The 25,875-nt window shown below is 40.1% G+C and overlaps 1 protein-coding gene across 1 annotated transcript in view; it reads right to left on the bottom strand.

The window, feature by feature from the left end:
* Positions 1-25,105, bottom strand: part of LOC147307950 (contactin-associated protein-like 4) — a 123,252-nt gene extending 98,147 nt beyond the window's left edge. Inside the window, exon 1 of the mRNA XM_086270954.1 lies at positions 24,955-25,105. Coding sequence (XP_086127080.1) covers positions 24,955-25,039 — 85 coding nt within the window. The 5' untranslated portion in view covers positions 25,040-25,105. The remainder of the gene's footprint in view (positions 1-24,954) is intronic.
* Positions 25,106-25,875: the final 770 nt, after the last annotated feature.

Genomic DNA, 25,875 nt, shown 5'->3' with positions numbered 1-25,875 from the left:
GAATGAGTTTATAATATGTATTTTGTTGCTTAACTGTGGTAATTTTTGAAAATGGTGATGCACTGTATTAATTTATTAACTGACACAGTGATGGAGAGTCATGCTTAGGCACCATTACCAATCATTCGGGATGGGAATCGAGAATCGAGTAGTCCAATTCCTTGGAATCGTTAGTCTGCCTGCCTATCGATCCCGATTATCGGTTCTTGCACTCTCGCTATGATCAGCTGATTTCAGTTCATGTGTCAGAGTAGGGAAATAGTGGCGCAGTTTACAGCATGGATATGGGCATTTCTTTTATTTTTATTGCACAAAAGGATGAGGGCGGGATGGTAAAATGGAGATTGCTCCAGGACAAAAACAACTGAATCATACTGTTAACACAACTTCGGCTCTTCGCAAGCCAGCCATAAAACACAGAGTAATGTTAAGCCTGAGTGAATGCTGATCCCAGGATGAATGTCTTTATTCTGGGTGTAATTAAGTAATGTACTGCGTTACTACTAAGAAAAGTGAAAACTTTTTTACATTATAACCCCAGCACTGATCACAACAAAGACGTTAAATACCTCCAAACATTCAACCATGCAGCATGTAATTAATTTCCATGAATGTAATGTCTTTGATACGCTGCTTAGAGATGGTGGTGACTCTGAAAGTGGAGCCAATGGGAATCACTAAGGAATCGAAACGATAAGCGATATGACAGTATCGATAATGGAATCGGAATCACTTATTTCTTATCAATTCCCATCCCTAACCCATCACACTACAGTTACGGTACATAGTAAATATAGTAACATTTTATTTATGTAGCACTTTTCAAGACAAAGATCACAAAGTGCTTCACAACAAAATGCCAGATCGCAGCAGTCAAAAAAGGTAGCCTTGGGGGTCAAACGTGCTTTCGTACAGTAGAGGTTACCCAGTATAAGGATGCACTAGCTTAGCATGAAAACTTCAAGGAAATGGCTAGGCTAGCTCTGTCCAAGAGCAACAAAATATACCTGCGAACAACTCTAGAGTGAGTTTTACAGGTGTTTTGCAGGCTGTGTTGGCCAGTTCTGGATAAAGCTGGTAGCTGATTTCAGTCAAATCATATTCCCAGATGACATACCATTCCTTTGCATAACAACATGTACACCAGTCAACAAGCCCTCCATATAAACAACCACTTCAGCCATCCCTCTGTACTATCTGAAACAGCATATGGAAGCCTTATTGAAACTTTACATATTGAATATTTTTCTTGTTTTGGATACAGTTGAAATTCCACCCTTCGGACTTCCTTAAAAGTACCAGGTAACATCACGGTGAACACTCCAGAGTCTTGTTAAAGTAGTGGTTAGATACTGAAAAGTGGCATAAGGTGATAATTTGTCTTTGAATGTATTTATTCATATGCATGCAAGGGGTGCATTCAGGCTAAAACTGCTAAGCTTCTCATTAACCAATAAACACGCTATGCTAATTTTAGATCTTTTTCCTGGTCTGATCAGCTTAAATCATAAGTATAATCAGCCCCGTAATGGCCTTCTCGTTTGGTGTCAACAGACGTGTCAACATCATAATACAGCCCACACAAACTCCATCCTAATGCACAGGCAGTCTGCATTATAACATATCACTGCCTTTCAAAGAAGAGAACAATCGTCCTCCTTTTTGAGACATGCCACAATGAATAATGACATGAGAGTCATTGTGGGATACAGGATTCAACCAAATGAAGCGGCCACAATGACAAAGCAACATTTAAAATCTATTCATCTTTAAATAGCAGGGTTTATCGTACTTGAACTACTGCACAGAAGAGTTGAAAGACACTGCTGAGAAACAGGATTTTCTCGAGGGTTCAGATCAACCGCAGCTGAAACCCAAAGCATTCACTCACTGTGAATCATAATGCCAGAATTATGCAGATTTAGAGGGAATGCTGCAGGCAAAATCACTCGTACTGATGGCTCCGGGGGGAAATGTGTATAATAAAAAAATCTACTAATCCGTCAGCTGCAGTAAGTAAATGATTTGAATATATTTGACTCTTAATTGAAAACATCAACACATCTTCAGAGAAAGAAAAATTTAATTTGTCTCTAGCATTCAGTCAAAAGGATCCCAGATATTTGTATCACCGAGGCATCTTATTTTAAAAGTGAGACATTAAACTGAATGACACACTCTGGGTTTAAAAGGAAAAATGAAAAAGCAATTTTCTCATTAGAGTTAATGATGCTTAAAGAACATACTCAGCACAGGCCACTGATCTATAGTGTTGTCCATTATGCTAAAACTCTATCCACATAAGAAACAGTTAATCCACCAACTGTACTCAAGATTAAAACAACCTGATGACAGACAGGATGCAAACTCCTGGACTGTACTAGGAACTGAGGAAAAAGACCTTTAGGATTCACTTTTATACAATAGATATAATTTCCCTTTTAACCCTTACCACAAAGGGTGTAGTTTCACTTAATATTGTAAAAAGTATTTCTGCTGTATCACTCAACTTAACTCTCTAAACTGGTCAACAAGTACTGACAGTTTTCCACAAATTGCATCACCAGTGTTCCACATATCTAAGAGGAGAAAAAATCGATTTGCCAGTTTAAACTTCTCTCTCAAATTTTGAAAGTTCAGCATCTCAAGTTTCCCTCCCTGCAGGCCTACTAGGTTGTTGTTGTGGCTGTCCTCTAGGTCATTCGGTGGTCTCTTCTGTGGTTGGACACACTAACATCGTCTTGGACTGCAGCTTGGATGACATTCCTTTTCCTGCATTGGACTTCGATAGGACGGGCAGTTTAACAAAATAAGGACCAGAATGGCTGTGAAGGTTCTCAGTCATCCAGGTCATCGTAGTCAAAGGAGCTTGCAAAGAAAAGCGTCTGGACTTCTTTAAGTTGCTTGATGACGTTTCACCTCTCATCCGAGAAGCTTCTTCAGTTCTAAGGTCAAATGGTGGAGAGTCCCAGATATAAACCTAGTGGGAGTGACCCCCCACAGAGGCACAAAAGGACCCCCTGATGATCCTCTAATCGCCTGAGCCAAGGTGTGAAATTGGGTGTGGGAATTCCTGAGGTCAGATGGCCCAGGATGTGGCAGAGAGTTGGTGTCGACAACCTGATGACAGGTTGTCAGGTTGTCAACTCTCTGCCATCTATAATCCAGTTTTGAGATCCCTTCCCAGACGCCTTAACGCCCACTCACATCCTGGGCCATCTGACCTCCGGAATTCGCATGACAAGGTGGGGCCAGGTTTCACAATGAACACACCCGAAACTCTAGCTGATTGGGTCCCACACCCAATTTCACACCTTGGCTCAGGCGATTAGAGGATCATCAGGGGGTCCTTTTGTCCCTCTGTGGGGGGTCACTCCCACTAGGTTTATATCTGGGACTCTCCACCATTTGACCTTAGAACTGAAGAAGCTTCTCGGATGAGAGGTGAAACGTCTTCAAGCAACTTAAAGAAGTCCAGACGCTTTTCTTTGCAAGCTCCTTTGACAAGGACCAGAATGGGGATTACAGTCCTCAGCTACAATCCAAGACAGTGAAGTCGTCCATCAGCACTTCAGCAGGAAACTCACTGTAGAGGCAGTTGATTACTGTATATGTTGGAAAGTACTTGGCCATGTACCGAAGCTCCTCAGCCATGGAGTCAATGCCACAAAACTTCCTGCATACAGATTTTGTTATTAGGTGGTATGCCACTTCAAGGCCGAGTTGCTATGGTTCCTAAATGCTTCCACTTTACAATAAAGCCCCTCTATGGCATGATTTTTTTAATGCTATGAGGGTACCAAAATGTCACAGTTTTCTGTATATACAGTGGTCCCTCGTTTATCGCGGTTTATTGTGGGTTTTAAAAATAACCCACAATAGGTGAAATCCGCAAAGTACCCAGATTTATAGAATGAAACCAAAGATCAAACCCTGTTTTCAGGTCCATAATATGGGAATAGAGGAGATGCAAGACAATTTAACATTAATGAATCAATGGTACTGAAGTACAGAAAGCAAGAAGAAGGAGTTCAGTAACGTTTGACTCTATCTGACTGTTTTGTTTCGCCTAATGCGTCTTATAATCCGGTGTGCCTTATGGTCCGAAAAATACGGTAACTTCTAACTTCCTTTAGCATGTCCAGAAGTCCAACTTTTTGTGTGATGGTTAGCATCTTCCTTTGCCCTTTGGGTGCTACCGCAGGTGTCTTTGAGGGTGCAAAACGTTTCGTCGACAGTGTTGTGTTTGTTGGGGAGAAAACTTACAAACATACAGTCACACTGCTAGCGATCGAAGAGTTATGTAAATTTCACAAGCTGAACGCATTCTGTACTATACAGGAGACACGGCACGAGATTGACTGACAGTGGTCTGCAGCCGATCAGGACGCAGAACAAAATGCACTGTAAAAAAATAAAAAATAAAAAAGCATACATAATTGCGCACACAAACACAAAAAAAAATCAGCAAAGCAGCGAGATGAACTGCATTATAGTAAGGGACCACTGTATTTATGTTTAGCACCAACACCGGTACAGTGTCTTAAAAGCACTGATATTGGGATTTGGTGCTATATAAATAAAAACTAAATTGAATTGAATAAAATTAAGCAAACATCAAGTTATTTTTCTTATAAGCACTTAATCCAATAACTTTATAACTGTGTTTGTGTGTCAATGATACACATGCATCATCATTATGTTCCTCGAACCTGTTTCTGGGTTCCACTCTTACCTACTGTCACTCACATAAAGTTCACTGTCCTCACTGAGGGGATGACCCTAACTGTACAAGAGTGCACATTCTCTCTCTCACACACACACACACACACACACACACACACACACACACACACACACACACACACACACACACAGCACTTTTCTACTCTACTGAAGCACTCAAAGCACTTTATACAACATGCGTCATTCTCCAATTCATACAATTACTTTTTTCTATTTTCTAAATCATACTCATTTTCTTATCTATTTTCTAGCATACACATTTCCTAGTTATTTGCACATGCTAGTGCTTTCTATTTAACATTCACACTCCAGTGCAATTAGTATCTTGCCCCTAGGATAAGTGGCATACAGTAGTGATGGTCCGCTTGAAGCTGAAGCTCCGGTGCATGTGTCACAAAAATCAACACACTGCTTCAGAAGCACTGTATCGAAGCGTGATTCGTTTGGCCAGAGTCACGTGATCAGTGACGTCCGAAGCTTCATTTAGAACCTAACTGCTTCGGTATCTGATTCAATGGTTTGTAAGGAAGCGTTTGCTTTTGTTTTGTGCGTGTTTATTATATCTGAAAACTGGAAAAAGGTAAAATGTCAAAAATCTGCTTCCATAATATAAATATCATTAAATAACTTTAGAAAAACTTCCACTTGACTCTTTACATGGAATGTTGTAAAAATATATATTTTATTGTTTAATTAATCTGAAAATGTTAGTCTGCTAAATGTGCAGCAATTGAATTTATTTATTCTCTTTAGCTGATAGTTGGTGGGGCCCAGGTAGACTGTATAACTGCATCTCTACCAGTTTCTCTGCACTCCAGCCTCCTCTGTGCCATGTGAAGGGATTTTCCTTAAGCCAGGAGAAATTATCTCCACGAAAAGGAACAGGTTCGGCCATCGCACACTAGAACAAATTCTCTTTTTAAATAAAAATGAAAAAGGGTTACCGTCAATGCATCATGTTTTTAATTTGCAAGTTCATAAGCATTTTCCTTTTCCATTTCACAATCAATTCTACCCCCAGCTCAAAAATATGTCTGGGAAAATTTCCTTAATATAATATTATTTATAAATACACCCCTCCGGCGATTAAATGCATACCTGCATGGAGGCAAGACCTCACAGCAGAAGCATACTCCATAATGTGTTTTACATTATTATATGTATATATAAGTAACGTGGTATTTTTCAATTATTGTATTTACCAACATCAAGAAGTCACAAGCAAAGAAAGACCACACCATGATGCATATTTAAACAAGGAGAGTTTACCAGTCAAAACTATTTATTAAACAAATAAAACACATTTTCTTAACCACCAAAAAATACACGTTCAAAGCAACAAAACGGCGGCCCAATATCAGACAGGATTCCACTCTGTAGAGTGAGCAGTCATAATGAAGCGGTTGGTTTTATTTTGTGGATTCAAGCTGCACTTCATATTTTTGGCCACCAGATGTCACCAGAGAGGACTGTGTTGAAAAGCTTCGAGTAATGAACCGTTTTTCAATACAAGCTTCAGTGCTTCAGAAAGCTTCATTTGGCCATCACTAGCATACAGACTGGAGCAGCCAGGACTTGAACTACCACAATTACAATTAGTAGGTGACCTGCTCTACCTCCTACACAACAGCCACCCCCAAACACAGAGGTTGTCCTGAAGATCCTGATCCCTGCTCAAATGCACCTGATTCAAAAGATCAACTGGGTAGTAAATGTCCCAGCTTCTTGATAACAAGATGATCATTTGAATAAGTGTCCTTTTGCAGGGAAGTGTTAATGTTACTTTTCCCTGTTGGGTCATGATGTTAATTTGTGTCAGCTGTTTCCCCATGTGTTTCCACTTCCCCTGATTGCCACCTGTGTGTATTTAGTCTTTGTGTTTTAGTCAGCCTTTGTCAGGTCGTCCGTTTTCCCACCCTCCACGTCACTCCAGATTTTTAAGGTTTTCATGATTCTGTTCACGGCATGGCCATGTTTTTAATTCATGTTTGTATTCTGTAGTTTCTTTCATGCTTGTGATGGACCAAGTTGAAAAACAGGAGGAGTCCCAGGAATCACTAGAAAAATATGGTTTTCATTTATTTAACCCACAAAAATTATATTTACAAAAGTAATAAATGTTGAGCTCATAAAAGAGGTCAAAGAAACAAAACTGAACTCAGGCAAAGACTGCAAACTTAACAAACCAAATGACTGCACGCACAAACATAACTGACCTCCACGAAATGACATACAAGGGTTTATATAATGGCTGATCAGACCATTGTGACACATGAGGGGTATCTAAACAAAACACAATCATAAATCACAGAACAATGCAGCACAATCTAGTTTGTTAATAAACTAAACACTAAAGAAGAAAATCAAAACCCATTAAACCCTGAACTCAAATACTTTGTTCTTAAATGAAAGAAAACACGCATTCTCCCCTTCAGTAGGAAGTGGTGGTGTGGTCCAGTTATCCCTCTTTGCATTTAATGGTTTCAAACCCTGGCTGCCATCTTTTGTCCACCAACTCCCAAGGATGATGGCAGGTAAGAAATAAAAAGACAAAGTTTAGTCAAAAATCAAAGTAATGAAGTGGTATGAATACATTGTGCACGCTTACAAATAGAACAAATGTATCCAAACCAATCAATACATTTAGTAACACACTTTAGTTTTCAATATGTTCAAATGAAGAAATGAAGAGTTACTGATTTTAGAGTGTGGCCCCAGGTTTGGCCATCACAATGCTCCTGCGCAAAATCGTGTTCATAGTCGTCATAGTTATTTCTAGTATTTCCTTGCCACTGTTAATGTTTTGTTCTGCACTCTTCTCATCAGCCCAAATAAAGGCTCGCTTTTCTCACACACACACACACACACACACACACACACACACACACACACACACACACACACAGAGGACTTTACTGTTTTATAGGTCTATGTTTTTTTGTTTTATATCTGATCCTGACAAAACAGCAAGAGGAAGAATCCTCAGGTAAGGAAAAAAGTGATCTAATCAAAAATCAAACAGGGCAAAGAATGCATTCTCCAAGCTGAGAAACTTGATATTTACTACACAGCCACCCTGCCTGTCTGTGCACACTTTGCCACGAGTCAGAACAAGACTCTTATCTCTTCGTGACCAAAACTCCAGCGGCCAGTGCAACACAAAAAAGAAAAAAAAATGACCTCGGACAAACAATTTTCTACTTATTGCTAATGTCAGAGTTTTATATAAGGTGCATAACAGCTACGTTTTCTCTGCCTGTGCACAGCCTCTTCATACCTCAACTAAAACACAGAAAGAGCTGCAGTCACAGCATCTCTTCAGTTTTACTTTACAGCCATCCCCCCCGGGGAGTCATTAGAACAGCAAGTGCTCTTCAAAAAAAAACTTCTTTGCAGATAATTTGATGTTCTCAAATGTCCTCTGCCTCACTCAGCTTTTTCGAGGGCTTGGGGAAAAAGAGAATAGTTTGATTTCTTTGACTAGCGAAGAGATTTGGTCCAAAGTTGTGACCAGTGTGGCAGAGCTTTCAGACTTAGCCTTTATAGGACAATGTAAGTGTGGGCAGCAGAGGATCCAAATGCAGACAGACTCAAGTTCACCACTGCTCAGAAATAATAAATAACTGAGAGACCACGGTTGCTTTTTGACTCTATAGCAAGCTGAAAAATCCAAAACTCAGAGAAGCACACACATAAAATGTTAAACCACCCATTTGACACCAAATAAGCACTCCAGTTCTTCCTCAGAAAAATGCTCATCCAGGTGATGATGATTGTAATTACAGAGCAGAGGGCTGTAGATGACATCACTCAAGAGCAGTACTGCGCACATTTGTTCTGTGCCTGCCTTAGATTTAATCTTTCACTCCAGCTTGAAGTATTTTATCTTTGTGTTGATAATGTGTTTCACCGAAATTGAATTTTTTGTTTCCTGGTATGTCTGAATGAAATTTATCACACAGCTGCAATATGAGCGATCAAGACTTGAAAACTTCCTGCAGCTACTCTCAACTCCCTGACGACTGAGAGAAATAACAGACTCCGCTGTCAGTCCAAAAATCTGCTCGTATAAAAGTTCTAATTCTTTTCAGGAAACCATAAAATACTGCAGAAATACTGAGGCACAAAATGTAGCCGTTATGTTTAGTGACACAATGGTTGTCCACTCTAAATAATGACGTCTAATCACTTATTGCTCACTTATGGCTTTGTCACGTTAGAGTAAAAATAGGACTGAAAACTCTTCGCAAACAGTAAAAATTGGTGGTCGCATGGTGATTGCACTGAATAGGCAACCTCCAAACAATCATGGCCTGACTTCTGTACATCTGTGTATTTTGACAGCAAAAAAATTGTGATTTCTGACAATTTACCACAGTTATTATCACAATTTAACAGCCAACTTGACCCTATTTAAATGCAAAGTGTTAGCAGCTTTATCGCTGTCTTAATGCACCAATGTTACTTTGAAGACAACAGCAGACATCTTCTCCATCTTCAAAGCAAACATTTCAAAGGCAACAAGACTGCAAGTTCATTGCACATGTTTGCAGTAATTATGTTAATGTCACAGGCTCTAACCACTGTTTTCTCTTGTGTGACTATCACATTTGTGAATGTTATGGCTATAGTCAAAAAACATCTGTCAGTGAGTCTGGCTTAATCGTAGGCAGTTTTGTAAGTCACGAGGAAGCCTAGCTGATATCTGACGTCAATGTGGCCAAGCTACTTTTAAAATTGGCTTAACATGCTGCAAGTTTGAGGCATTTCGGTATTTCAAAATGTTACAAAGCGCTTCACACTACATTCAGTCATTCACCCATTCACACACAGGCGATGGCAAGCTACATTGTAGCCACAGCTGCCCTGGGGCGCACTGACAGAGGTGAGGCTGCCGGACACTGGCGCCACCGGGCCCTCTGACCACCACCACTAGGCAAACATGGGGTTAGTATCTTGCCCAAGGATATTTGGCATGCAGTCAGGAGGCAGCCTGGGATCGAACCATCGACCTTCTGATTAGTGGCTGACCTGCTCTGCCACCTGAGCTACAGCCACCCCTGTAATAGGTTGTCTACAGACCTACTTCACAAGGCTGTGTTAATAGAAAACAACCCTCATTAACAGCCTGGTGGTCCTAGGGTTTGTAATACACTTGCAGAAACTCTGGATTCATCCATCATTCACCTCTTCTGTTGGTTATATTTAGAAATAAATTGTATTATAAATATCATATTCTATTAAAGTTATATTTATTAAGATCAGGTAAGCTGTCCAGAAGCACTTGAAGGTGGTCGCCCCAAAAGTGTTACTTGACATGTGTTGAATAGGTTGCTAACGCTAAGCTTGGGGTATTATAATACTTTGAGTAGACTAGCCCAGAATGTGAAGCTAACTAGATCCCGAAGAGGCAGTGAAGGGAGAAACCATTAACTACCTTCTACTGAAGCACAACCTGGTCTTTACTTGAAATGCAGTATTCTTTGGTGACTTAATTAGAAAGAAGATACAGAAAGAAACAGTAATATTCTCAGTCTGAAATCGGTTCAGTCTTCAGATTTCTTATATGGCTGGATCTATTTTTTTATGCCCAGGCATTAATATTTATACCAGTGCAGTCTTGGCAAACGCACACAAAGTTGCAGGGGTCTGCAAAAACAAAGAGCTGAACATGAAAACCCAGGCACACTCTACTAAAAGCCAGCAGGGGATTAAATTATAGAGCCATTTGACAATATGACTACAGAGAGACAGGAATGTACTAAGGTCTGAACAAAGCTATCCTCTCATTCTACCAATGTCTTCTTTTTCACCTCTGTGTTCTTTACTTCACCTCTCTTGACCCTCCTACTTCCCAACTGACGTTATACTTATTTTTTCCCCTTTTTCCTTGCTCTTCTCCCCTTTTCTACATATCTTGACCCTCATTCCTTAGTTTCTGTCATAACTGCTGCTATCCTCCCTGTCATTGTCCTCCTCCTCCTTCGTCTCCTGAAGTCAAGTCAGCTCATCTTATTGAAGTGAGGGGGTGCATCCAGAGAGCAGATGGTGACACATACACACATACAGCAAAATCAGTGAGGGATAAAATGGGAAAGGCAGAGGAAAATGTCACTGCAGTTGTGAGAAACACAGAGGGAATACTCCAGCCAGACAGCCTGCAGACTCTGACCCCTAAAGTTTATCCTTCCACACTTTATACAGCTCTCCCCACTTCTCATTCCTCCTATTTCTCACTACCCATCTCTTCATTTTGTCCTCTTCTGTTTCACCTCAAAGTGCTTAGTTCTAATTTACCGCTGTCTTATTGTGTTGAAATTCAGCCTCACCCTTCTGTCTTTAATGGCCACTGACTCAGCTCTGTCCTCCTCTCTAATACAAACTGACTGGCCGTGCTTCTTCTCATCAGCAGTCGCTGCAGAATATCAGAGGAGCAGGCTGCAGAGCTGTGGTCATGCAGTACTGACTTCATAAAAAATACACAGCAGTGGCAGCATTAAGCTGTGATCAGCATCTATTTTTGTAACGAGGGCAAATTAGGAGCGTGAGGCATGAAGTTACTATATGTAATGACGCTGAACACACATTCGCTAATTAGCCTTGCAAAAGTGGAGAATAATGCAGAAGTCATAAGTACCATTTTAACAGACCAACACGCTGGAATTCAAGGTGAAACCTGTTCTGCAAAGGGAAAGACATGAAAATGTGACATTAATAATTCTCATAGCGGTCTGTGTCTCCAGAGCTCAGTGACACCACCTGTCTCCTTCTGCGACTCGATGTTGAGCCAGTTTTTCATCATTTTTCTACTGGGCTCAAGTAAGGGTAAAGGCAATGACACAACTGTCACAGAGTAGTTGTTCATTTTCCAGCTTGCTAGTAGTGGAGGGTTAACATAAATGATGACAATAACTAATCAGAAAACAATACTTTGAAATGTCTAGAGAAGCTTCTGTATATGTTGTTACTCTAGTACACGAGACAAATTTATTTTATGCATTCTTATTATTGGGCCCATAAGGACATTTATAGTTTTCAAGTTTTGTAAGTATTAATTTCTAGGAATATAACAATAATTAATTCACACTGAGTCACATTTGGCCTTAAAAGCCTTTTCACACTGTTTCCATTCCTTGGCTTTTTAATAGCAAACCTTCCACCGAGACCATTTTTATTGAGGCTTTGGCAAATAGTAGATGGATCAACTGAAGGACCACATACATCTAAGGTCCTGTGTCCAGTCTTTGCTGACACAGGACCTGAGCTGGGTTCAGCTGCTGTTCATCTGCTGCAGGTAGTTTTGTACGCCGGCTACTTCTTCTTTTGTTCTCATCTTGTCCAGTTTCCCCAAATTTTTCAAGGACACACTGAACACAGTGCTGACATATGCAAAAGCTCTTTGGGAATCACCTTTTTTGTGCAAAAATACAAATATTGTGCTCTTGCAACAAAGTTCCTAAAGATATCTAAAATTGGTTCTTTGCCAAGATGTCTGTTTTGTGTATACAGTGGTTCTCTGCTTCATCCCTGGCCTTTCTGATTCTTGAATGTTTCATAGGTCAGTGTTAAGTGGCTTAACAAGAAAAACAATTCCTCTGAAAACAAAAAATAAAAATAAAAATTAGTGTAAAAGCACAAAAAAAATTCCTGGATAATGTGGGAGAAGTATTGCTTAAGGCCACTTAATAAAATGACGAGAAAGTCTGGCTCCTTGGGAGCAAAATATAAAAAAAATGAAGAGTGGCACAAGATTTTGGAAATAACTGTAGATGTAAGCTATTATTTAATAGTATGGTTGTATTGTTGTTACTCTAAGCATCACCAATGCACGTTGGTTATACTGTTGGTCATGCTTGCATTTAGGTCTGTGTTTTTACATGCATATTTACATGCTTTTTTTTAAACGTATGCAAACATTTTCAAAGCTTTATGAAAAGTTACCTGACAGCGAAAACCAAAGCGAAAGAATGAAGAGAAAACGTCTGCACCGCCGTGGCAGAAGGACAGACCTCAGTAGAAGTAGCACTTCCAGAAGACTATTAAAGTGACAACAAGTTCTCTGGGATGATGATTACCTCACAAGATAAATGGTTTCATTGTTTTTGGGAGCCAGGTTTCTTCTTATGGGTGGCCTTGGAATAAAAAATAAACCCATCCACCATGTCCTAATGTCAAATGACTGCACTTTAATCCTCTGTCAGGTCCTCACTTACTGGTTCTTATGATATTAAATCCAGATTCATGGCTGGTGGTTTCTCGCTTCCTCTGTAACCTTGACTCCATCATACCCCATTCATGACTCTATATTGCACAAATTTACATAAATGACCATTAAGAATCCATGACAAGGTTTTATTCTCAGCCACTTTTTTCAATATTCCTATGTTTATGTTCTTCTCTGTGCAAACAAGCAGCTCATTGAGAAGCAGTAAATTCCCTTGAGTCAAGACTGCGACACACCTGAAATATGCTGCTGAGTCAGCACCATCCTCTGCATTTTCATTATCGTATTAATACTGAAAGAGATACGGTATACTTTTACATTTACAACTCCCTAATATTCCCCTAGAGCCTCCACAGCCTAAATGACCCCCCTTTTTTTTGAAAAACTTTAATTTAATCTACCAATCAGCATTCAATATCTGAGTACTTATCTGCATAAATTACCACACCATGCTGTCTTTAATTTGATGTAATTAGCAAAAACTACTGCCAAGATAACTAAAGCATAATAGACTCTTTTTGGTGTCTACCTCAGTTTAGCATGATCAATGCACAGAATGGCAGCAGGTGGTAAGAAGAAAAAAAAGATTCACGACCAGATTGAATATGAATGAACATTACCTCCACTTTCCCAGGAGTCTGCTTCACATGACAAAACGTCTGACTCCCAAATAGCTTTTCAAACTGACTTTGAAGCTACGACAGGAGAGGACACCTTTCCTTCTCTCAGCAGGCAGAAAGTAAACTGACAACTAATAACAGCTTCAGGTTGAAAACTTCTCTCCTTGAGGACACAGAGAAACCAGTGAGTCACCATCGCTGAAACGCCAAGGAAAAATGCAAATGAGCGCGCGCACACACACACGTAAAGTAGGAGTGTGGTGGTATTATCTGTCATTAGGCTAGGATTAAAGTCATTTAGTGTTCTTGAGATTATCTGTCATTAGGCTATGATTATAGAGCACACTCCAGTGGCTCTAAATCAGCTCTGCGGGGAGATAAATACCTCAAGAAAGACTGATGAGACTGAGAAGTAGAAGGCAAGCACAAGACTGGGAACATACCTGAAGATGATAGCTGGGAAAGTGAGACCAATCATCAGTCTTTCATGTGTGGATGATGAGTAATATGATTAATGACTGACTAGATAAGAAAAAACTATTTCAGAGGCGGCTAAGAAAGATAGTGTCACGTTAATAAATAATAGGGTGTGTGTTATCATAGCTGACCCATCTATTGATCGAAAGCTGACTCCATATTTCTTCCCACTGTTCCCACACCACCTACATGATCCAGAGCTGAAAGTCCAGAGATGAGAAAGAGTGCAATTATGTTTACAACTCCCAGCTGTGACTACAAGCTACAATATGTTTCCATTCATAATGTTACACTGCCTAAAATGATAAGACCCACAGTCAAATGGGACCAACTTGTCCATGAGTATTTGGACAGTGACCCGACTTTCATTATTTTGCCTCTACACACCACCACAGCAAATTAATGCGTAGAATCCAACAGCCAGAATGTGACTAAATGAAGACCTTTGGATTTAATTCTAGTGTTTTAACAAAAGTATCATGTTGAATGTTTTGGAGTTACAGTTACATTTTAGTTCCCTATTTATAAAGAAATTAATTTAGCACAGAAAGGCACATACTTTGTTTAATCCAACTCATTTTTCGAAAGTTTGTACAATGTTATGTCCTCAGTCACTATTTTAAAGCCTTATTTAATAAAATGTGACCAAACGTGACACATTTACCCCACATGTCTTTTGTCCTGCCATCCTTCTCTCACCCCAACGGTCGGGGTCCCTGAGCCTGGTTCTGCCGGAGGTTTCTTCCTGTAAAAAAGGAGTTTGTCTTTCCTACTGTTGCCAAAGTGCTTGTTCATAGCGGGTCATATGATTGTTGGGATTTTCTCTGTATGTTTTATTGTGGGGTCTATCTTATAATATAAAGCGCCTTGAGGTGACTGTTGTTGTGATTTGGCGCTGTGTAAATAAAATTGAATTGAATTACAAGTGACCAATCTGCAGCAAGTCTAAGATGTAGTACCAGATAAATTATCTAACGCTCAGTAAATAAGCACATATTAAGATTTTGTTTATTATCAATAATCACGCTATTTTTAAAAAACAAATTACATTAACTGAAAGATGGTAGCTATAGTGAAGAAAGAACAAAACATCAGAAACCCTCAGTAAATACGATATTGCCTTTCAATTTACTGTGATAAACAGATTCAGCCAGACCTTGCCCATGGCACTGAAACGAATGACTTGTGGAGTGAAGTCATGGACAATTATTAGATGAATGATGAACAATAGGGGGGACTCTCTAGGGAATAAAAGGCTGAAGGACAACTTGGGCTACTGGACTGAGAAAGCCATGGGCTGTTTTTTTTCCCCTCTGGTTGTGGCTCTTAGATGGCAGTCCAAATCCATTTACAGGGAATCAACTTTGACAGTAGATTTTAGATAGCCTTTAAAATCATTACTTATATTTTTAGCTGTTCTCTTCCTTCTTGGAAAGCTGTTTGCTTTCTTTCATTTGTTCACCTTGCTCATTCAATCATTTTGTACGAGTTTGAGTCTGTTGTATAATATTCCAAACAGCCCAGCTCGCATCTACATATTCACCCTCTAATCCGGTTGTATAAATACATATTGAAGAATTTTAAGGTTTATTATATACTCTGCTTTCTAACTAATTCTGCACTTAAGCAGCCATTTAGCAAGCATTTAGACCGTGAATACACCGTAATCTTAAGCCTCGGCTCGAGGAAGCAAAGGCAGGGAGTGTCCTCTTTTCCTAGGAGAAACATTAGTGCATTTAGCAGGAGGTCAGAAGTGTCTCCTTCACTTCAGGCAGCTACATCTTCATATTAATGTGCTTACATAAACCTTAACCTCATGTTTGCTTAAAACACCTCGGGCCAATATAATTAATTTAAACCTACCCCGAGAAGAGAAACATGCATAAATTATTATATGCACCTACTCACTGAAACACTCATCATCCAGATGGACTACACCATGGTCATCACAGGAAATAGCAGATTGAAACTGTCTTTAAAGGGCACACCAGCGACTTTACTCAAGATGTTTAGTTTGGTTGCCATTCTGTGGAAGGTAAACTTTATGTCTTCTATAGTTGTATAATTTCTGAAATGAGCCAAAGCAAGAATTAAAATCTGAATATCTTGGTTGCTTTATTTCAGTCGTAGTTTGGATGAAGAAGAATTTCCAGGAAGTGCAACGGATAAATTGATCTCTTTTTCAGAATGGAAACATGCAAAAGTGTTACAATCCCTGGGTGTTTTGAGTTTTGTTTAAACTTTGCATTTCTTAGTTTCTCTGTTTATTGATAGTCTAAAGGTTTGTTTCACACCTAGTTTACTTCTGGGCTTTAGTTTATTTTGTGTTCCTTGAATTCCTTTTGTTCCCATGTCTGGTCTAGCTCCATTTGTGTTTTTGTCTTGCAATCCCTTGTGCCGAGTTAGGTGTTATTCCTCAGTGTCTTGTTCTTGTTTTCTCTATGTTGCTTAGTTTTCTCATTTGTGTTTTTTTTTTTTTTTTTTTTTTATCAGTTAAGATTGTTTCGTATTCCTTCTTTGACCTGTCATTCTTCCCTTGTGTTCTCATGCCTTGTCTAATTTTCGCCTGTCTTTGATTCTGTGTTTAGTAATTTCCTGATTAATTTTGATGGTCTTGTGCTTGGTATTGAGTTTTGCCTCCCCTGTCTCATTAATCCTGATTTACTTCCTTATGTGTTCCTTTGCGTCCCCATCTTATCTTTGTCCTATTGTCTTTCCATGTTCCCCTATCTAGTCTTCCTGTTCTGCTCTATGTTAGCTCGTGTTTCCTGTTCAGTTGTGTCTTCCAGCTTTTCTGTGCTTCCTATGACTCATGTCATTTACTTCCTCGCCTCACCTAGTGGTCCCTTTAATTTATATTATGTGTTTTTGAAGCTGCAGCATTAAAGCTATTATGTGAGTTCACACCTGGCTTCTCAAACTTTCCATTTGGGTCTGCAACCTGTTCAGCGCACAGCACTAGATGATAAAAAGGTTGTTATGAGTGTGTTTGTGTAGAAATGTCTCAGACTCTAAAATTATGCTTTTGTAACTGTTGTAGTAGACTCAAAGCAGTTTGCAAACTGATCAAAACTTTCATATAATGAGTCATGTTTATTGAACTGGGTTATAGTTCTTCCATGTGGCTGTTTGTTAGATTTAGGTAACAAGGCACTTCATTAGGTATAAGACAAAAAGTCAAGTTGTATAGATGTCTAAAGGGAAAACGCCCTTCAGCCCCCTTAGTCTTACACATCACTTTCCAGGTAAGTTAAATATCACAAATTTCATGCTTCTACATTATAGTTCTGTTACAGTGCTATGCAGTCAAACCGTGTCAGAGACACATTCACACTACAGCTAATTTAGATAGACCAATTAATCCAACATCAGCCATGTCTTTGGGGTAGATGGAAACCAGAGTACCCAGGGAGAACACCACACAGAACCACCAAGCTCCTTGTTAAGGTTAAATATCCGTGCTTGAATTGAAATATGTTTACCAGATGTTTGAAAACCAACTTTTTTTTCGATTTTTATGAGTAATGAATCCCATCAGAAAATAAACTACTTAAGTAGTTTGCCTGGGTTTGCAGAGCAACATGGACATAAACATCAGGGGGGAGTAAACACAGACAGAAGAGGGGAAATGAATTTTGAACCTGATCCTTATAATAACTGCTTTTGGTTGACTGGACATTAGACACTGAACAGTGTCCAGTGGAATTTATTCACTAATTAGAGATGGCTTGTACTGCATCTGCTGAAACCACACCCAGCTTTGAATAATACAGGCTTTTGTGTTTCATTATTAGTACACAACAGCCATGGGGAAATCAAGGCCAGCGAATCAATAACAGAGTTTAATACAGTTGTATACATTCCTCAGTTGGTTTGTCCTTTGGCAAGCTGCTAATAAATCTTTGGATATGGGTACAACACTGTTTAGTTGTGTCGTTCACAGCTGCTAACAGTAACAGACGCACCATGTAATTAAATAACCAAACCGGATATATCTCACATGTACCAAAGCTTTGCTCTGATAAAAAACTGTTATCCACAAAAAGCAATATTCCAGGAAATCTGAGGGTTTTTTCAAACACTGGCAAGTTATTATGTCCCAATAAAACATCAAAATTAATTAAACAAGCCTCTAATTAATCTAGAAATATATTCAGGGCTGTGCCATACTTCCTACATTGTGCTTAAGGACACACAAAATAAAACTGAACAAAGTGAAACATGAAAACTTTCTAAGGGTACAATTAGATCAAAGAGATAAACAGAGTGGTCCGTGCCAGAGTACCTACTCTGTTATCGATAATGTTATTCAAGGACATGTATAATTGTGGGATTGGGAATCTCTTTTTTACAGCGTTTTTCAGCCACTTTGGTCAAAATAGCTGACAGTAGTTTGCAGCAAATTCAAGGGCCACTCTAACTCCAACCTGCAGGAGGTGGAGTTCATTCATGGGCCACTACAGTATGTTGACCCAAACAAGGCTGCAAAATAGAGCAAGGGCAATTGTGCCAACTGCAGTTCAAGTTCACTCACAGAATGAGAAACTCTCTTGATAACAAACTCACATTATTGCTTGGCTCGATATTTGTTATAAATAAAATATTTGCAAGGAAAGACGAAAACTCAAACAGTGACTAATAAACAACAATTTTGCTGTTTTGTTTCAATTTTACCACTCTGATAAACCTGCTGTCTACTGCTTTGACATAAACAAGTGCCAAAAATAGCATTAATTGTCACCTGGCCATTGATGGAAACTAAACTGAAGAGAACGATTCCAAAAACATGATGACATTTTTTTAGTATTGTGAGTTTCTCAAAAGCCACTGGCACTGGAGATAACAGATGGTAAAAATTTGGGTTTAGGAAACTGGGAAGAAAAAACGACTGCCTTGCGTGGAGAATTGAAAAGTGTCTGGAGCACCGCAAAGAGGAGAGGTACACAAAAATTACACAAACAGAAAAATGCATTAATCGTACTAACACAAACACACATGCAATGAAGCTCATGAAGATCAAACAGTATTTTAAGCATGCGTTTCTGTGACCATCATCTTGTCCGGTTCACTCAGTAGGTTAAGAAGTGATACATAGACTAGTGAACTAGTATTATTTTTGGGGAAGGATGATTGAATCATAGCAGGGGTCAAACAGAATGATGCAGGAGGGTCAGATGAGTGGAGACTAATAGATTCTTGAGTTTCTTGTTTCTGATGTGTGAGGGAGGTCTTATCGTGACACACATCTGGGTACATGGGGGAAAACAAAACTCATTATCTAATAGAATATTGCTGTTGTGTGAGGTGTGACTGGTGGATGAATGTTTTGGGGATTTACTGATGCATTTTTTTTTTGGTACCACTTTGAACCTGCCAGTTTTGATCTATCATTCTAAGAGAGTATGCTTAGACAACTTCTAAAAAGAGGCCTTCATATTTTTTGATTTTTAACAGTGCACTGAGATTTTTTGTTTGGCAATTTTCTCTTTTTCAAGCAGGCCTGCAATATCGGGATCGAAAGCGCTACACAACATGTTGAACAATCGCAAGTGAGCTTCTCCAAAATTAAAATGGGCTCGGGAGAAAGCCACTTATTTGGGACAATCAAAAAAACAAGTCCCTGTCAAAAAGGATTCAGCGAGGTAATCCAGTCTAAATTCTTTTTTTTCTTTTTTGAAATGACGTCATTGCTGGCAGTAGAAACTTATTGCGTCACGAGAGGTTCTACTGTCAGCAAATAAAAAACAGGGACTGACTGGACTGACAAATGCTTGACTGACTTGACATCAGTATGCAAGCTTGCACCTCCACCCCGAGTGACCAAAGGGTGGATGTATGTATGTTTCTTTTTACAGGAGCAGAAAGATGACAGCAACAGGTTGCATGAGCTTTTGGGCCGTGCTGACTTAACCTTTTAATTGCCACTTTCTGTGTCTTTGTGAATTTACCAGCAGTGTGTTATTCATGACCTTGTATTGTTTACAGTGCAGAGGTCACTGTGAGAAAGTGTGCATACAGATGTGTTGCGCTAACATCTACATCACTTTTTCCACCGCAGAGGGTTAATCGTGGGATCTAATCACATGATTTACAGCAGGACACACCGCTGGCTAATGTTTTTTCTTACGACAGGGCTTGAAGTGATCCAGGGGAGAAGCCCTGGGAATTTTTAAGAGACAGTGCACAACTTTATTGTGCATGTCTAATTGTGATAACCTGACATAGGGCAAAAGAGGGTTTTCTGGGGAAGTTTTCATTTTTAAATTGCAGAGACCATGACATGAGGGATATGGAAGGATTGACTGAGGTGCAAATGTAGACCATGACCAGGAGAGAAGGCTTCAAGAGGACCAGTGAGAAGCAGGGACCATCTCCAGGACAGCTGACAAACGACAGTGGGCTGCACAACTGGGCTGCACCACTGGGCTTCCAAAGGATTGTCACGAGGAGATTTTGAACAGCAAAATCTTAAAATAAAATGAAAGAGTTTCGATGTTGACGTTGAGGAAGACAACTAAGGTGTACGACGTGCTCTGCCTTAAATCGTCCGTGGCGTTGGAACAGAAATCAAGGGATGGAGAGAGCGTGCCAAGCTCCAAAAGTGAGAGCGCAGAGGGAGATCAGTGTTGGAATTATGACTCTGTAAATGGCACAGACACCAGGAGCCATGACCGTGACTGAGAATGAGAATGACCACCTAATGCGGTTTCACTTTGCCATGCAAAGTACTTTGACACTCTGGAGAAGACCTTTCCTCTGGATCATTGTTGTTTCCATTTGCATGTGAGAGCTTAGATTGTGGGGAAGATTAAAGATGAACAAAGGGTGGTGGGAGAACAGTGAAGTGAGGATACACAGTGTGAAACTCCTTTAAGTGTACAATAATGTTGATATGATATACAGAATGTCAGGAAAGAAATTCTGGTATTAATGTGATTCTTGATTTAAGAATCAAAGGGTGGGATTGTATAGGAATTTCTTTTACTTCTGTATTAATCACATTATTTTATTGTATAACGCCTTGGTGCCACTGGATTTAAACAAGTCTCATACTCATACATTAAGACAAATGGTGGGGGTGTAGTAAGGAAGTTGGGGGAAGCAGACAGCTCCACAGGAAGAGTCTTTTGTCTCTTTGAGGACTCTGGTAGGTAGCAAGGGAGTGTGAAACAGCCTTTTGTTCCTGAAGAAGGTATTTAACTGAGAGCCATGCTAGGCTCAGAGAGACTCTGCTGAACGTCTGCCCCGCAGTCATGCAGGCTCTCCACAAGCTTGGTTTTCTGTGCTTTGTGTGTTTGGATTAAAGAATGTTAGCTACCGCTCACTGCTCGTCTGCAGGCTTTATTTAAATGGAAAACTTCCACAACAATATGCAGAAGGCTGATGTGACAGAGAAAAATGTAAGGGACCGGGTGAGGTGGAGGCAGATGATCTGCTGTGGCAAGTTCTGAAGGAAGAAGGTAAAAGAAGAAAAACTGTCAAATGACAGAATAAAAGACAGCTGTAGAAACAGCTGTGGAAATTGTTTGCAGTTATTGTGTCAGTTAATCAGGGACTACAGCTCAAATTTATCTAAGTACCTCACAGACTCATCCAGATATGATTAAAAGTAATCGTGTTTCAGTTGTTTACCTTCGAGATTTGATTCAATTCAATTTAATCTAATTTTATTTATATAGCATCAAATAACAACAGTCACCTCAAGGCACTTAATATTGTAAGCTCAAGACCCTACAACAATACAGAGAACCCCCAACAATCAGACGACCCCATTTGAGCAAGCACTATGGCGATAGTGAGAAGGAAAAACTCCCTTTTAACAGGAAGAAACTTCTGACAGAACAGGGCTCAGGGAGCGGCGGCCATCTGCCGTGACCGGCTGGGGGTGAGGGGAGGGAGACAGGACAAAAGACATGCTGCGGTAGAGAGCCAGAGATGAATAATTACTCATAATTAAGTGCAGAGCGATGTATAAACACATGGTGAGTGAAAAGAGGTCAGAAAAGGAGAAATGCTCAGTGCACCATCGGAAGCCCCAAGCAGCCTAGGTCTATTGCAGCATAACTTAGGGTAGATTCAGGGTCACCTGATCCAGCCATAACTATAAGCTTTGTCGCAAAGGAAAGTTTGAAGCCTAATCTTAAAAGTAGAGAGGGTGCCTATCTTCCGAATCCAAGCTGGGAGCTGGTTTCACAAAAGAGGCCTGAAAGCTGACTTCCATGCTACTTTTAAATATCCTGGGAAGCACAAGTAACCCTGCAGTCTGAGAGCGAAGTGCTCTGTTGGGATGATATGGTAGTATGAGTTCTTTAAGATAAGATGGGGCCTGATTATTCGAGACCTTAAATGTAAGGAGCAGAATTCTCAATTCAATTCTAGATTTGACAGCAAGTGAATGAAGAGAAGCCAATATAGGGAAAATATAAAAAATATTTTTAAAAACAATTTTGGTACCAAGAATCAATTTATTGGTTTGGAATCATAAGAAATCAAAAGTAATGAAGAAGTTTCAGCGCCTGATGTTGTTATGCGAGACAGATTTTGTGATTTGAATGAAACCTTTTAGTAATACGTTTGGTCTCTGCTGAGACTGCACGACCTGCCCTTCACTGCTCTACTTTCATAAACAAGGTTTTTCAAAATACACAGAACTCTGTCACGCTGTTGATATCAAAAGGTGATTAAATGCGCAGTGACTTTGCGGCCCTGCTGTTTCACTCACACACTCACTTTCTTGAATCTCATCACACAAAACCCAGCGCTCCACTCCTCCGGCTAACAAGTCATTGGAGCACCATCTGTGGCTGTTAAAATATGTATTTCTACTTTGTTGTCATTTAGTACCTCAGCCATAATGAACAGTGAACCATCTCCAGGGGTGGTGGAGATGTAGATATAAGGCTAAGTCTAAAACCTGCAGCTGGTGTTCTCTCTCCCCCCTCCGCCCCTGCAGTCTTAACTTATTACGCTGCTGTGGTTTATGGTCCATGCATGATGAGTGTGCTGCTGGGTCAGGCTGTGCGACACAAACAGAGAGAGACAGGCAGAGAAAGAGGGGCCAAAACAATTTAAAGCTGGACCAACAGAAAATTGATATATTTCTATCTACTGATAAGTGAAATGCTGTAAAAAGGCTTTTTTTTTTTTTTACAACATGAGAGAAATGGTAGTGGGAGGAACAAAAGCACACGGAATGAGTTTTCAGAAATGACCCAAAAAAGGAGTGTGTCAGGAGAAAGAGTACAAATAGTGAGCAAAATAAAGTGATGTGGCCATGACACTGACAAAATAAGCAGGTGGGGAAATCAAAAGAGGAAGGAAGTGACACGATACAAGCAGCCGTTCTATTCAGATGCAGCTGCAGAGCAAAGACCCAGGTAATGGGGAGCACAACAAGATGGCATTATAGAGAGAAGCGGAGCGAGAAGACGAAAAAAGGAAATCTGCTGTATAGAGACGAAGCTGACAGCAAACAGGAGGACAAAGAGAGAGAGAGAACAGAAATGAGCAGAGACATGAGTGCATTTAAGCAAGAGAAGAGAGGCGCAGCGGGAGGAAAAGGAGCAGAAAGGATATGATACGGCGGAACAGCTGAGGAAATTAAGCTATTTTGGTGAAGCTGTAGTGTATAGTGGATCTGATAACTTGACATCACCTGCGCCCCCTCATCCATCCAGCTACAGAAGAAAGAAAGAATCTGTCTGCAACTCACTCTCTTTACTGTCTTTCACCTGACCAGCTTTCCATCAAACTGCAGCAGAACCACAAATAATGGTGCAGATTGCTTCCTTTGTCACTTTTATGGTAATGTGCCACATTATCATAAAGATGTGTCACAAAGTGTCACAGAGAGGGCTACAAGGATGCAGACTGCAAGAATGAAATACTGAAAATGGACAAAGACGATGGTGTTGGTTCTTCAGCTAAGAAAAGTCAAGGAAGAGAATGAAGAAGAAGACATGAAAAGAATGAACAAATAGAGCATCTGGTCTCATATCAGGGAGGTGTGGAAAAGGAGAATAAAACCACGGAGAGAACTTTTACATCTGTTTCAGTTAAAAATTGCAATGGCTTATTACACATAAAGATTCACATCAATTCGTCTCCATTTTCCTCTTTTTTCGTTAACTCCAGCGAAATGTGGACGATCTCAGACCTGCCTCCACGTTTACAGATGACCTGAGCTATAAAATAACTGCTCAGTTAGATAAAGAAGTTGCGGAATCAAATTGTCTCTCCGATCTGCGTTCCACATTTTTCTCTCTCCCACACCTGACTCCTGTCAGATGTGCGTGTGTACGAACAGACGTGGCTCAGTTCCAGGATGATCGTCATGGTGTACTGAACACCAAATTAACTATGAAGTAACAATGTGCTTTTAGAGCATGCAAAGCAAATTAACTGCCGTCTTCAGCTTAGATTAAAATACATATGTTGATACCTCTCCAGAGCAACACCGTCCTCGTTTTCGTGGCCAAGCTCCCTAAGAGGAAATATTTTACCATGAATAAAATGTGAGGATTAAATATTTAAAAGTCGGAAAGGTGAAAATCTGCATTGTAAATAAGGTCGACTTCACTTTATGTGTGTAATTTTGATGCTGATAGAGTTTTAGTAAACAAGAGGAGATCTGATCACTCTTACTACAGCGAACCACTTCGGTACAGTGATGCGCAACAGAGGCGCGCCAATTCTCAGAGCAGCACCACATTTTCCTCATCATCACAACAAGTTCACCAAACAACAGACTCAACACATTTGCACACAGTACAGAGACAAGAAACTCTGATTTTCCAAAAAGAAATTAAACACTGCTCTGTGCGGTCTGCGCTGCCCGCACTCCCCGCATATCCTCCGGGAAAAGTAAGACGCGCACAGCCGGCTCACCTTCTCCGGTTGTCCCGTAAGAGATGGAGAGAAGCAGGGCGACGTGAGCGATAATCCAAGCGACTCTTTTAGTCCCCAGATCCATGATGAAGCGGCAGGAGGCTGCAGAGAAGCCCGGCGGCTGCTGGAGGAGAGACGGTCGACCTCTCCTCTCCAGCTACAAGAGAGATCTCCTCAAGCGCGAGGCAAGCGAGGAGGAGGAGGAGGAGGAGGAGGAGGGGGCAGAGAGAAAATAAGAGAGGGAGAGAGGTGGCTGAAGTGTGTTGTGCAGTCCCGTCCAGTTTATCAGAACTTAAATATTTCTGGATGTTTCAGTCAAAGATAATTGTTCTCAGGTTTTGTTTTGTTTTTTAGCTATATGCTAATATCACCATGCTAAAATAGTCATTGTCATTTATGTTTAGCTACCCACTGTAAGAGTGACTTTTCTTGACTATGGCTCAGGAGGTAGAGCAGATTGTTAACCAATCAGATCTTTGGTGGTCAGCTTCTCCAGTCTGCATGTTTAAGTATCCTTTATCAACACAATGAACTTCTGTATCCTGAGTCCAATTTGAATCCACACACACACACACAAAAAAAAAAAAAAAAAACCACACTCCTGTGGTTTCTGAAGACATTTAGAAAATCTGGAGAACTATTGCCCAGCACCAAGAAAATCTGTCCCCTTAAATTCAAAATATAAAGAAATGAGAGATGGCTAAACCCTTTTGAATGTTACTGTATATGAACCAGTTAGCCCAAAACAGCTAAAATAAATTATATAAAGAACATGTGTTCATACAGAGTTGTGTAGCAGTTTGGTGTCATATGAAAGTGAATAATATCCACAAGCAATAACCGATGATGCATTTAGTGCAAACTAGATACAATGGGAGCAGCAGTGACACTGAGGACTGTGTTTCGGAAGAGATAACAGAG

Source organism: Aulonocara sp. 'chitande type north' Nkhata Bay, linkage group LG18, assembly GCF_057382095.1.
Source record: "Aulonocara sp. 'chitande type north' Nkhata Bay isolate Kocher_YH1m ecotype deep benthic linkage group LG18, A_spYH_male_GT1.1, whole genome shotgun sequence".
NCBI lineage: Eukaryota > Metazoa > Chordata > Actinopteri > Cichliformes > Cichlidae > Aulonocara > Aulonocara sp. 'chitande type north' Nkhata Bay.
This window is presented reverse-complemented; position numbering and strand designations above follow the sequence as displayed.